Source organism: Lactuca serriola, chromosome 9 (assembly GCF_051521515.1).
Source record: "Lactuca serriola cultivar US96UC23 chromosome 9, Lser_US96UC23_V15, whole genome shotgun sequence".
Classification (NCBI taxonomy): Eukaryota; Viridiplantae; Streptophyta; class Magnoliopsida; order Asterales; family Asteraceae; genus Lactuca; species Lactuca serriola.
This window is the reverse complement of record NC_136416.1, coordinates 138,538,915-138,551,533: the sequence shown is the minus strand read 5'-3', so window position 1 is coordinate 138,551,533 and position 12,619 is coordinate 138,538,915. Positions and strand designations below refer to the sequence as shown.

The window sequence follows — 12,619 nt, the reverse complement described above, 5'->3', positions numbered from 1 at the left end:
AGGGTAAAGTTGGAAACTTTACCATTCTAGACATCAATTTAGAGGAGATCTGAGATTTGGAGTTCCTAGATTCAATGGAAACAGCTTAATGCATTAAGTTGTTGGATTTCTGGCTAACTCGACGAGTTCGTTAGTGAACTCAGTGAGTTGATAAGATTTTTCCTGATCCGTGCAGTTAATGGAGAAACACAACGAGTTGAAGGACAACTCGGCATGTTGGGTCAACACGGGTCGTTGACTTTGACCTTTGACTTTAGTCTTTGACTAAGTTTGACTTATAAGGGATTTTGGGGCATTTTGAGTTGTATTTAAGGAATTGCTTCTATTTAGGGTTTGAGTAGAGCTGATATTCAGAGTCGGGACCTAAGGGTAAGGGTCCGACTTGATGGTGCGGCATGCATTCTCCAATATTCCTGCGTCTAGTTTCGGATACTCTGATCATTTGAAACAATGTGGCTATGTAATGGGATTATTCAGGAAACAATTATGGTTGATTTTTATATGTATAAAAGTTAAAATTTTAAATAAAATTTGGGTTGTTAGAATTTCTTTGCTTACTTTTCCCAAGTGTAGCCTTCTAGGTCTATTTTTTGTAAAAAGGACCAACTAAAAATGTGTGCACAAGGTCCTTGTGGCATGAGCTTGTAAATAATCATGTGATCGTTTTAGTTTTGAATTATTATGTACGTGTACACCAAAAGGTTATACATAGAAAAAAGTGGTAAGATATAATTGGTAACTCATGTTTTTTGCCAAACATGAACAGTTAAATGTCCATCTGGTCCATAATCGTCAAGGAAATTGTTTTCACCTTCTACATTTTCCACAACAGATCCATTCACGGTTGGTTGTGTTGATGATGGGGTAAATTTTGGGGTATGTGTTGGGATAGATGTATATGTTGAGGATGTGGTTGATGATTTTGAGAAGTCGGCTTCTTAATCTTATAATTGTCTACTTAAGAACTTTGCAGTTGAAGTCCTGTTGCGGTTCAAAACCTAAGGTGCAATGAATTTAGTTGGCTTCACACCTAATGCTCCTTTCTTTTCAAGTTCGGCATCTTTCTTGCTTAAAATTAAACAAAAAACTATAGTAAATACCAATTTATTAAAGATGCTAAACTATTGATGAGAAGAGAACAATCATACAATAAAAATAAATTATATATGAAGGCATTGCTACGCATGCATACTATTGAATACAACTTTTGAATAATCTTGCCCACTTCATTAACATGTAATTAATGTGCAGAGATCATATATTTTGAAAGAAAAAACAATGTAGTTGTAATTTAAGATGATAATATATATGAAGATGATCAAAGAATAAGAAACGATGATCACGACAATAGTAAAGTAAATAAAAATAAATTTTAGATGAGTGAAAACCTATATCGCAAAAGTCAGTGCATAAACGTAATGAAGAAATGTAGATTTCGATCAATTAGCCACCGGAGATGATTACAAAAAATGTAAACCCTATTTCTAGTAAGTTAACTTACCTTAATATGCAACCTTAACATGTGTAGGTTAGAGGGAAAGGAATTGCAAAAAATTTTGAAGCTCCACTAATGAAAAATTCAAATTGTACAAATTAGCGCTAAATATTTAATGATTCAAATTTTTTAAAGTAGTTCCAGCGATATAGAAAGGGTATATAACGTCAACAAATAAAAAAGAGTATGAGCTTTTCATACCATAATTTTAATTTAAAATTATAAACAAGAATTAAACAATAATAAAATATACATCTTTATGTTGCTATGTTTGAAATAAAATTTATAAATAAAAGGTGTATGGTTCATGGGTCATGTGTTAGTTGCTTATAGTGTCATGGTAATACCTATGGATGCATGACATATGGGTCACGGATCATGTGTTAGTAACTTATAATGTCATGGTAATACCCATGGATGACATATGGGTCATAGGTCATGTGTCAGTTGCTTATAGTGTCATGGTAATACCCATGCATGACATACAGGTCATGGGTCATGTGTTAGTTTCTTATAATGTCATGGTAATACCCATGGATGAGATATGAGATATGGGTCATGGGTCATGTGTTAGTTTCTTATAGTGTCATGGTATTACCCATGGATGACATATGGGCCATGGGTCATGTGGTAAGGTAACACCCATGGATGATATATGGGTCATGGGTCATGTGGCAGTTGCTTATAGTGACATGGTGACACCCATGGATGATATATGGGTCATGAGACAATATGGTAGTTGGCTATAGTTTCATGGTAACACCCATGGATTACATATGGCCCATAGGAGTGATGGTAACACCCATGGACCACATATGGGTCATGGGTTTCTTATATTGTCATGGTAACACACATGGATGAGATATGGGTCATAAGTGTCATGGTAACACCCATGGATGATATATGGGTCATTGTTCAAGTAGTAGTTTCTTATAGTGTCATGGTAATAACCATCATTGACATGTGGGTCATCCGTCAATGTGGTAGTTGCTTATAGTGTCATGGTAATACTCATGGATGACATATGGGTCATAGGTCTGTTGGATTAATGTCTAAGTCCATAACTATAATTGGTAAGACTTGACCCGACCCGGCATGGTCCATTTGGGTTGCATGGCATCATGCACTTGGATAGACTAAATGAGAGAAATAAGACACTTATGGTTATTAATATATTATAAGTTCTAGTATATTAATAATAAGAAGAATAATATTTAATTAGTATTGATCAAGAATTAATTTAGAGTTAATTATGTGATCAAAAGAAGACTAATTAAATATATGGGTTGATTGTGCAAATCATCCATAACTTATATAATTGGCTAAAGCTCCATGGATAATCAAGTTGGGTTAAACCCATAGGATGCTCCATGGAGGTTACATAACCCATGGGTCATAGAAATGAAAGGTCATGACAATTAGGGTTTACATGGTGTAACCCTAATTGTAACACACTATATAAGCATCACATTATTCACCAAAATCGGCCACTAGGGTGTGTAAAAGAAGGGCTAGCCGATTTTCATGAAGTGTAGAATTCTCTCAAGTTATTCCAAGTGTATTTGGTGTTGTTTGAACCATTTGAGGTGTCACACTTGAGGCACTAGGAACTCAAGCTTCATGAAGACATTCTACATCAAAGAGGTATGTATTCTATCTTGTTATATTCATTGTTTTGTATGCTAGATTAGGATAATACCTTGGATGTTCATAATTGCATGTATAATAGAGAAAACATAGATCCAAGGTATTTAGGGTTGCATGTACACTTAGGAGTGTTAGAATGCTCAAAACCCAACAGTGGTATTAGAGCCTAGGCTTGCTTTCTCTTATACTTGATGCAAATAGATTTTTCGAAGCCAAGAAATTGTCAGAGCCTAAAACTCGACGAGTTCTGATAGAAAACTCGACGAGTTCATGTATTAGAGCATAAACTCGACGAGTTCCATTAAGAACTCGCCGAGTTTGGCCTCCAGACAGCATATCTTCGTGGTTTTTGGCTGGAATTGGACTGGGAACATTACCATAAGCTGTTTTGGAACTTATAAACTTGTTTTTAATGTGGTAATGTTCATGCTAATCCACTTTCAAAGATAATTGTCAATAGATTCATGTTTTGAATTAGTTTAGTGATTAGGCTAATTACATGGAAAAGTTTGATTTGAATTATCTTGTTCTTATGAGTTGCTTAGATTAATAGGAAGTTATGTGAAATTGTTGTTTTCAATCCAAATTAATCTAAGAGTTGATTCTAAAATGTGTTTTTGTAACTTGTCCTCAAGTTATATGAAAAGTCACATTTAAGTTTCATAAAACTCATAAAAGTTGGCAATGGTTACAAAAGATGAAGAGTCTTGTCCTCAAGTTATGGAGGTTCAAGAGTCACTTCATTAAGTAATAAAATATGTAACCTTAATTAATTCCATAAGTTACAAAATAAAGAAAAAGTTACATTCTTTAATAATTTAAAGTCTTCCATAACTTGTCCTCAAGTTATGGAACTTGAAGAGTTTTTGGATTAAAACTACTTTAAACACATAAGTTATGGAATTAATTAGTTTTGAATAGTTTCAAAACTTGCCCTCAAGTTTTGGAATTTGAAAATTTTTCACTTATGAATACTTTAATTCCAAGTTAGCCCTTAGAATTTTAAAAGTTAAAATTCAACCCTTATACTTTATAATATTATAAGTTAATAGTATATATATGTATAAGAGTAAAGTCAGTCTTACCGTTAGTAGGCCTCATTCACGAAGCTGGTCTATAAGGGGGTATACGGTTACTGCCTATAAAATGGCAGTTTAATGGGTGTCCACTCTCACCCACCGCTTCCTTGGCCGGTGGAGGGTCGTTAGCCGAACGGGTAGGACAAGGACTAGAATTCTCCCTTCATTAAAATTATTAATGATAAATACTAAGTAACTAAACCTTTTATAAATACCCAATCTTAGTTACTTAGGAAAATGTGAATAAGGTGCTAATCCATGAAATTACACTTTGAACTTTGTTTAAGTCGGTTAGTGGAGCGTGTGTGGTTAACCGGCACACTAACTCATATTTAACAAGGTAGGCAAAGGTAACTTAATGTTTATCATAGTATCGATGGAGCGTGTGTGGTTAACCGGCACATCGATTGAGGGGTAAACACTTAAGGGTACCAAGTAATTTGCATGGTTACTTCACACCTTGTTTTGTGATCCTCGGCAACCCAGTCACAAAACCTGAAGGGCACACTCAAGATTGAAACATGCCATTGATCAGTTCAATGAATCTCAAAGATCTAGGAGTTTCAAATCCAATTAAAACCTAATAATACATTTCGTTTATCTTGGTGGAAATTGGTGAATCGTCAGTCACCTACCTTCAAATATTTTATAGCTTGGATTACGGCATCCCTCTTCTAAGTTATAAAATAGTTTGTTGGGTCCTAGCCTTAATATTTCATATTGGGTGTCATATTAAGGACTTTAAATCAACTATCTTGAATATCTCCCAAAAGATGTCTGGTTTAGACATTTATGATCTTCCCAAATCTCTTGAAACAAGATTTCCTAAATGAAGATGATGTCCCATGGAAATCATACTTCTTTCACCTCCTCCAATTATTCTCCCTAACCCACAAGTTCAAGGTCACTCAAGCCCTATTGGCAAGGCAAGGTCTATGTGTGGTCACATCTTGGAGATGTAGTCACATATTGACAAGCCGGGAGAGTTGGGTGTCAAAGTCTTGAGAAAGTTGGTGGTTCAATCACTTTATAAGTCACATGGTGAGCTCCTTTGGGACTCCTATGAAACAGACTATGAAAAGACCCTTAATAATCTTATCTATTCGCTAAGATCATCTTTCTAAAACTTTATGGATATTGACAATGGTGACACTGGAAATCCAGAAAAAGCATTCTCTTCCCAAGGAAAGGGATTGACCATAGTCAACCAGGTTGACCAAATGGTAAAGAGAGAGGCTAAGTCTGAGATAGTCCCATTATCAAGGGTCCATTGCCAAAGGAAGGGGCATTAGTTGCGAAGCTGCCAAATTTATCTAAGGATGTTAAAGTCAATAAGTTTGACTCTACTTCAGGTAAAGTCCACTATCTAACTCTACTAAGTTTCAATTCTGAGATTCTTGATACATGATGTGACTGGGTCACATGTTGATGTTTTAAGAATCAAAGAGAACTGAAGAAACTTAAAGAAAGAATATGCTGAATCTGATCGCGTGGATGGATTTCTATCGCATAGTTAGAAGATCGGATTCTTGAGCTACTTCATAGGAGTTATGATATATTGCTTAGGAATAGATAACAACGAAGTTTTCATGTGCTTTTGCACTGTAAGGATAGTTTTTCCGCAAAGTTTTAAAAAAAAATGATTTTATTTATTTTAAAATATCCATACAATGGCATCTGTGGAAATTTTTGTTGCTTATAAGATTCCATTAAGAGCAAGAGTGGAAATATGAATTTGATTCTTTTATTTGTGGTAGTGTCTAAATTTACCAAATAAGGAAAGATTCTCATCATCCAAGTTTCGGTTGGATAGAAACTTAGAATCATGCAAGTTGTATAGCATGATGAATGAGAACTTTCAAGCATTGGAAAAATTAAGACTAACTACTTGTTCACATGGATGTGTGAGTCATGTAAAGAACTAAGGGATCGAGCACACATTCTTGTGCACTGGTCAAGTCCACCACAAAAGATCGATAAGACTATTCGTCATAATTTACTATAGCTCAGTAAATATGGTTATACTTACAAGCTTAAGTGTAATTCTGAGACATTGGAAAAGGTTCCAATGTATGGCAAAGCGAATAAGAAGAATCAAATTAGGCAGAAGGATAAAAGTTTCTCAAATCTGAAAAGATGGGAGAGTACTTTAGTATCAATTTTTGTGATCATCTTAATGATTAAGAAACCATATCAAAATTAGTTCTCTAAGGAAATCTTAGTGCATTCTTATGACTAAGAAGAGGAACTTGAATTGTTGAAATGGTTAAATCAAGAAGATGATTCATACTTCGTTCCAAAAACTATTCCTAGAGTTATACTCTAAGATTGAACTTGAGTGACATGTCTTAAACACTTGTCAAATGTAAGAGTAAAAGTGTTCTACTCTTGTACATTTGAAATTGGTAAGGTGTGATGTTTTGGATAAAACAAAGATCAATTGTGTGAAGTGTTTGTCTTGATTAGAATCCACACCATCTCTTGAATATCTAACAAGAAAGTCTTATATGTCAAGAGGACAGTGGGAGTCTTAAAGGTCTTGTAAGTCTCAAGAACTAATCAAGAATAAAACCTTAAGTTCTTCACTAACACACTACTTGAGGTTTATAACCTATTGTGTTGACATATTCTATGCCCATTCCGGTTAAATTTGGCTTTGCATATGAGTTCTTAGAGTTCTCAATTGGTTGCACAAAAACTTGGAAGCAATGGCAGGCCCTTGAGCTGCCAGGTGGCAAGAAATTAAGATTGAGTTCAATCCATATGAGTTTGGATTTGTCATTATCCTTGTCTTGTGACTATGGTTTTGACAATTCACATGGATAAGAACACATACACCATTAAATCTAAGTGTCATAAGGTTTATCTTCGATTCATGAAAATGATGGTGAGGAAACACTTCCACCAAGTAGATTTAAAGTAGGTAGCAATTGTGATATTTGCATTCTCAAAAGTCGTTAGTGGAGCTGTGTGGTTAACCGGCACACTAACATGGACTTGTGAGAAGTGGCAAAGGTCTAAACAATTGAGACTATGATTACGGCATCCCTTTTCATAGTTCTAAAATTGTTTAGACACACCTGTGAGCTATCTAAAATAAGGTGTATGATTATGATAAAGTTTTATCAAAGCAATCTAGTATCAGAAATCTGAACTTTGGTAAGAAAGTCAATCAAGTATTGATTTATAGAAGTCCAGCTGATTTCTGAGTACATGTCAAAGCTAGTGGGAGTATAAGTGTTATGCTAATAATCATCATGTTAGTGGGAGCATGATAATTATGATAAGTATTGCAAGTTAGCTATGTTAATTGTAGAAAACAAAAGGTTTCAATTGGGAAAAAGTTGTTTTGCTATAATTAAGGGAGAGGAAATTATACTTCATCTCAAATCTATAAGCTTAGATCGTGAGGTTTTAATCATTTAGTCAAGGATATATATATATATATATATATATATATATATATATATATATATATATATATATATATATATATATATATATATATATGAATTTCAGGTTGGAATGGCTCAACATAAGGAAATTTTGTATATGGGTCCATTATTTGCATTCTAAAATTCGATTATGATTACGGTATCCCTTTTCATAATCTGAATTATGAGAACTTGGCAAATTGAAATGGAAATATTATAGCAAAAGATTGGTTTAGTCTTTATGTGAGACATCATGAATCGTGTCCCATATGCTTCGGATATAGGATCGATTCCATGTGCTATATTCATCCTTTCTAAAATTTTCCAAATGCCTGGGGCATTAAGAAGGGAAAAGGTCTAGAACTGGATATGACTAAAATGATTAAGCAATTGTCGAGGACAATCTAAGGTTTACCAAAGATTGGTTGCTCAAGGACAGTTGGAAGTATAGTGATAATTCTGGAAGGACCATATTGACATAATCTGCAAGGAGGCAACTCTTGTTTAGAAGTGATAGTCAAAATGGAATCTGGAAATGTTTCAAATTTAGAAATTTCAATTTGTGTAAGATTAAGGAAACTTAATGCAAGAAGGATGTTTCCAAGGAGTTGATCTCCTTTGGAATACTTTGTAATGTTTGTTGTCAAGTCCTTGTGACTTTGTGCATAATCATTACAAGAGGATCAATGCATATAAGTTTAGAATCTAACAGTTTTCAATAAATGGCATGAATTTGGAATTCTTGCAGTTGCAGTAAGGATTTGGGACTATGAATGAGAATCATTGCAGTTATGTTCAATTGATCTATTTCACAAAGTAAAGATCATAGACAAACATAGTATGCATACTTGGTGTATGGCATGACTAGTGTTTAGAAAAGCATAGTGTGCATGCTTGGAGCATGGGACAACTATTGTTTTAATTCAAGAATAAAGTTGATAGCCAAAACAATATACAATGAATAATGTGTAATCATATGGTGATAAATAAAAAGTGTTTTATTTATGTTCATAGGTTTTGATACCATGTTCGATTCAATTATTCTTGTGTTTCATTTTGCATGTTTTGACTTCCAGAATAAACTAGGTTATTCATCCGGAATGACTAAGTTATTCAAACCATCCACAGTCGGTCATATGTTGGAAGTAGATATGAATCAAGACTGTCATGGGTTGGCTTGTAGAGGTCTAAGATGTTGGACAAAGGGCTACAACACTCATGAGTGCTCATAAGTTCTGAGTATTGGGTTCAACCCGCACTCATTAGAATGACTTCATGGATTTTATCATGAGTGATCATGAGACGATAATATATATATTCTTCAAACCTAGAGATATGAGTTGTTACTATGAGTTGATAGTACATTGATTTCACGAAAACGCATTGGTAACTCGATGTTATAAAACGTGCCTTTGTGTATGATTCAACAAGTAGTAGAACAAGCCATATGAGTCGAAGTTTATCCATTCCTTTTACCATCGGGATAAAAACGGTATTTGTGGGCCCCTCGGTGATTTGATGATGACAAATGGAAGTGCTCGGCCGGGCCAGGACTGATTTGATTTGTTGAATTAGTCAGTTGTCATAAATCGAAAATCAGGAAACAACAAATGGACAGAGAGAATGATTATAATCCATGTCTCAATCCATATGATATCTATAATGGAGGAATATATGATCCCTTATCTAATGGACATGTCATTGACAAAGGTCAGAGTTCATCTACAAGGTCAGAGTTCTACGGAAGCTTTTGAGAGCTACGATTGCCAGTTGGTTCTTGAAGTCATACTTGCAATAATAGTTTTAGACTTATCCAAGTGGGAGACTATTGGATTAATGTCTAAGTCCATAACTATAATTGGTAAGACTTGACCCGACCCGGCATCGTCCATTTGGGTTGCATGGCATCATGCACTTGGATAGACTAAATGAGAGAAATAAGACACTTATGGTTATTAATATATTATAAGTTCTAGTATATTAATAATAAGAATAATAATATTTTATTAGTATTGATCAAGAATTAATTTAGATTTAATTATATGATCAAAAGAAGACTAATTAAATATATGGGTTGATTGTGCAAACCATCCATAACTTATATAGTGGGCCAAAGCTCCATGGATAATCAAGTTGGGTTGAACCCATAGGATGCTCCATGGAGGTTACACAACCCATGGGTCATAGAAATGAAAGGTCATGACAATTAGGGTTTACATGGTTCAACCCTAATTGTAACACACTATATAAGCATCATATTATTCACCAAAATCGGCCACTAGGGTGTGTAAAAGAAGGGCTAGCCGGTTTTCATGAAGTGTAGAATTCTCTCAAGTTATTCCAAGTGTATTTGGTGTTGTGTGAACCATTTGAGGTGTCACACTTGAGGCACTAGGCACTCAAGCTTCATGAAGACACTCTACATCAAAGAGGTATGTATTCTATCTTGTTATATTCATTGTTTTGTATGCTAGATTAGGATAATACCTTGGATGTTCATAATTGCATGTATAATAGAGAAAGATAGATCCTAGGTATTTAGGGTTTCATGTACACTTAGGAGTGTTAGAATGCTCAAAACCCAAAAAGGTCAATGTGGTAGTTGGTTATAGTGTCATGGTAATACCCATGGATAACATATGGGTCATGGGTCAATGTGGTAGTTGGTTATAGTGTTATGGTAACACCAGTGGATCACATATGGGTCATGGGTCATGTGGTAGTTGCTTATAGTGTCATGGTAACACCCATGGATGACATATGAGTCATGGATCTTGTTTTAGTTTCTTATAGTGTCATGGTAATACCCATGGATGACATATGGTGCATGGGTGTGATGGTAACACCCATGGATAAAATATGGGTCATGGGTGGCTTATAATGTCATGGTAACACCCATGGATGACATATTGGTCATGGTTTTCATGGTAACACCCATGGATGACGTATGGGTCATTGGTCATGTGGTAGTTGCTTATAGTTTCATGGTAATACCCATGGATAACATATGGGTCTTGGGTCAATGTGGTAGTTGGTTATAGTGTAATTGTATTACCCATGGATGACATATGCGTCATGGGTCAATGTGGTAGTTGGTTATAGTGTCCTGGTAATACCCATGCATGAGATATATGTCATGGGTCAATGTGGTAGTTGGTTATAGTGTCATGGTAACTCCCTTGGATCACATATGGGTCATGGGTCATGTGGTAGTTGCTTATAGTGATGATGTAACACATATGGATAACATATGGGTAATGGACTATGTGTTAGTTGCTTATAGTGTCATGGTAACACCCATGGATGACATATGGGTCATAGGTCATGTGGTAGTTACTTATAGTGTCATGGTAATACCCATGGATGACATATGGGTCATGGGTCAATGTGGTAGTTGGTTATAGTGTCATGGTAATACCCATGGTGACATATGGGTCATGGGTCAATGTGGTAGTTGTTTATATTGTCATGGTAATACCCATGGATCACAGATCATGGGTCATGTGCTAATTTCTAGATTAAAAAGTCATATCAATGGTGTCGATTATGTTTTAAAATAGGTTGGTTTTTTTTAATTTTGATTTGACAAAACTACCCTTACTAATCAAATATGAGTCATTATATGTATCAGGGCAATTAGGTCATTTTATAATCAACATCTTCTAGGCACCATAATTTTTCCGACACATCACGTATTCTCAGTTCTTCAGGCCTATTTCAGTCACTTGCAATCAGCTGCAATTTCAAATTCCAACCATGAAAAAAGCCTTAAAATCATTTCTAGAGAATCGTTATCTTAGTCGAGGAATAATATTATGGAATCTAGTACTTCTTCGAAGATGCAACCAAGAAAGCAAAGTAAAATGATTACTGACATGCCATTGGAAGTGATTGAGAAGATAATAGTCAAGGTGGGAAAAATTTCAGCATTCGACGCATTCAAGATGAAGGTTGTGTAAGTTTTCTCTTCAATCCTTCTATTACACATGTATACTTGATTTGTGCTTACAGTTAGGGGCCAATATTTTTTTTCATTTTCAGTTGCAGAATCTTGAACGAGGCAGGAAAAACGGAAGAAATATACAAATACATGGAGATAGATGAATTATGTTTTCATCGTTGGTCTAATGAGAAATATGCAGTTGTTAACAAATGCAAAGAGTTGAGAAGCCCAAACATTAAGTTCATGGATGGATTGGTACATTTTTATCTACATAGTATTAATTTACTTCTTTTTTTGCATTACTTTAATTAGAAATTGTGTGTTTAATTTTTTTTCAGATGAAGTTATTTTCTTGGAAGGTGATGAAGGGAAAACGATGCTTGAAGAAGCATCTGCATTGGGACATTTGGATGCAACATTTTTCCTTGGAATGATGATGATGGCAGAAGGCAGATAGAGGAAGCGAGAAGCTTTGGACATGTTGAACATTAACTACCGCAGAACAAAAGGTATTTGGAATCTTAGAGCAACTTGTTCCAAGGTTCATATCCACTTAAATGGGAACGGAAGAAAACATGTACACTTCCATGGCTTCTATAGAACTTGTGTAATGCATAGTTCTATGATTAGTGTATCAGAGGCTTTTGTATATGGATACAAATGGGTGTTCAGGTGTGAAATTTGTTTGTAGGAGGCTGGTTTTGTTAGATTTGCTAGGGAGTTTGGAATCATTTATGAGTAGTTTGTTGATATGTACTTTCATATTATGACAATTAATGATATGTACACTCTTTTGGTTTAATATATGAATGTAAAGTAAGTTAGTTGATAAGTAGTTAGTTGATGTTGTTACTTGATTAGTAAATATGTTGTGTTGTTAATAAGGGACTAAAAGTGTAAAAGTTTGGAAAGCAATGTGGCAAAATGAAGTTCAACAAAAGTTTACTAAGGGACTAAAAGTGTAAAAGTTTGGCAAGTCATGTAGTAAAATGAAAGTCAACAAAAGCTTACTATTCCTAAC

General features: G+C 34.8%; 1 protein-coding gene across 1 annotated transcript; it reads left to right on the top strand.

Annotated features, from left to right (window-relative positions):
• The first annotated feature begins 11,530 nt into the window (after nt 1-11,530).
• LOC145076126 (uncharacterized) lies at nt 11,531-12,055 on the top strand. The gene is made up of 3 exons (XM_079022113.1): nt 11,531-11,610; nt 11,697-11,872; nt 11,937-12,055. The coding sequence occupies exons 1-3, from the start codon at nt 11,531-11,533 to the stop codon at nt 12,053-12,055; spliced, it is 375 nt and encodes a 124-aa protein (XP_078878239.1).
• Nucleotides 12,056-12,619: the final 564 nt, after the last annotated feature.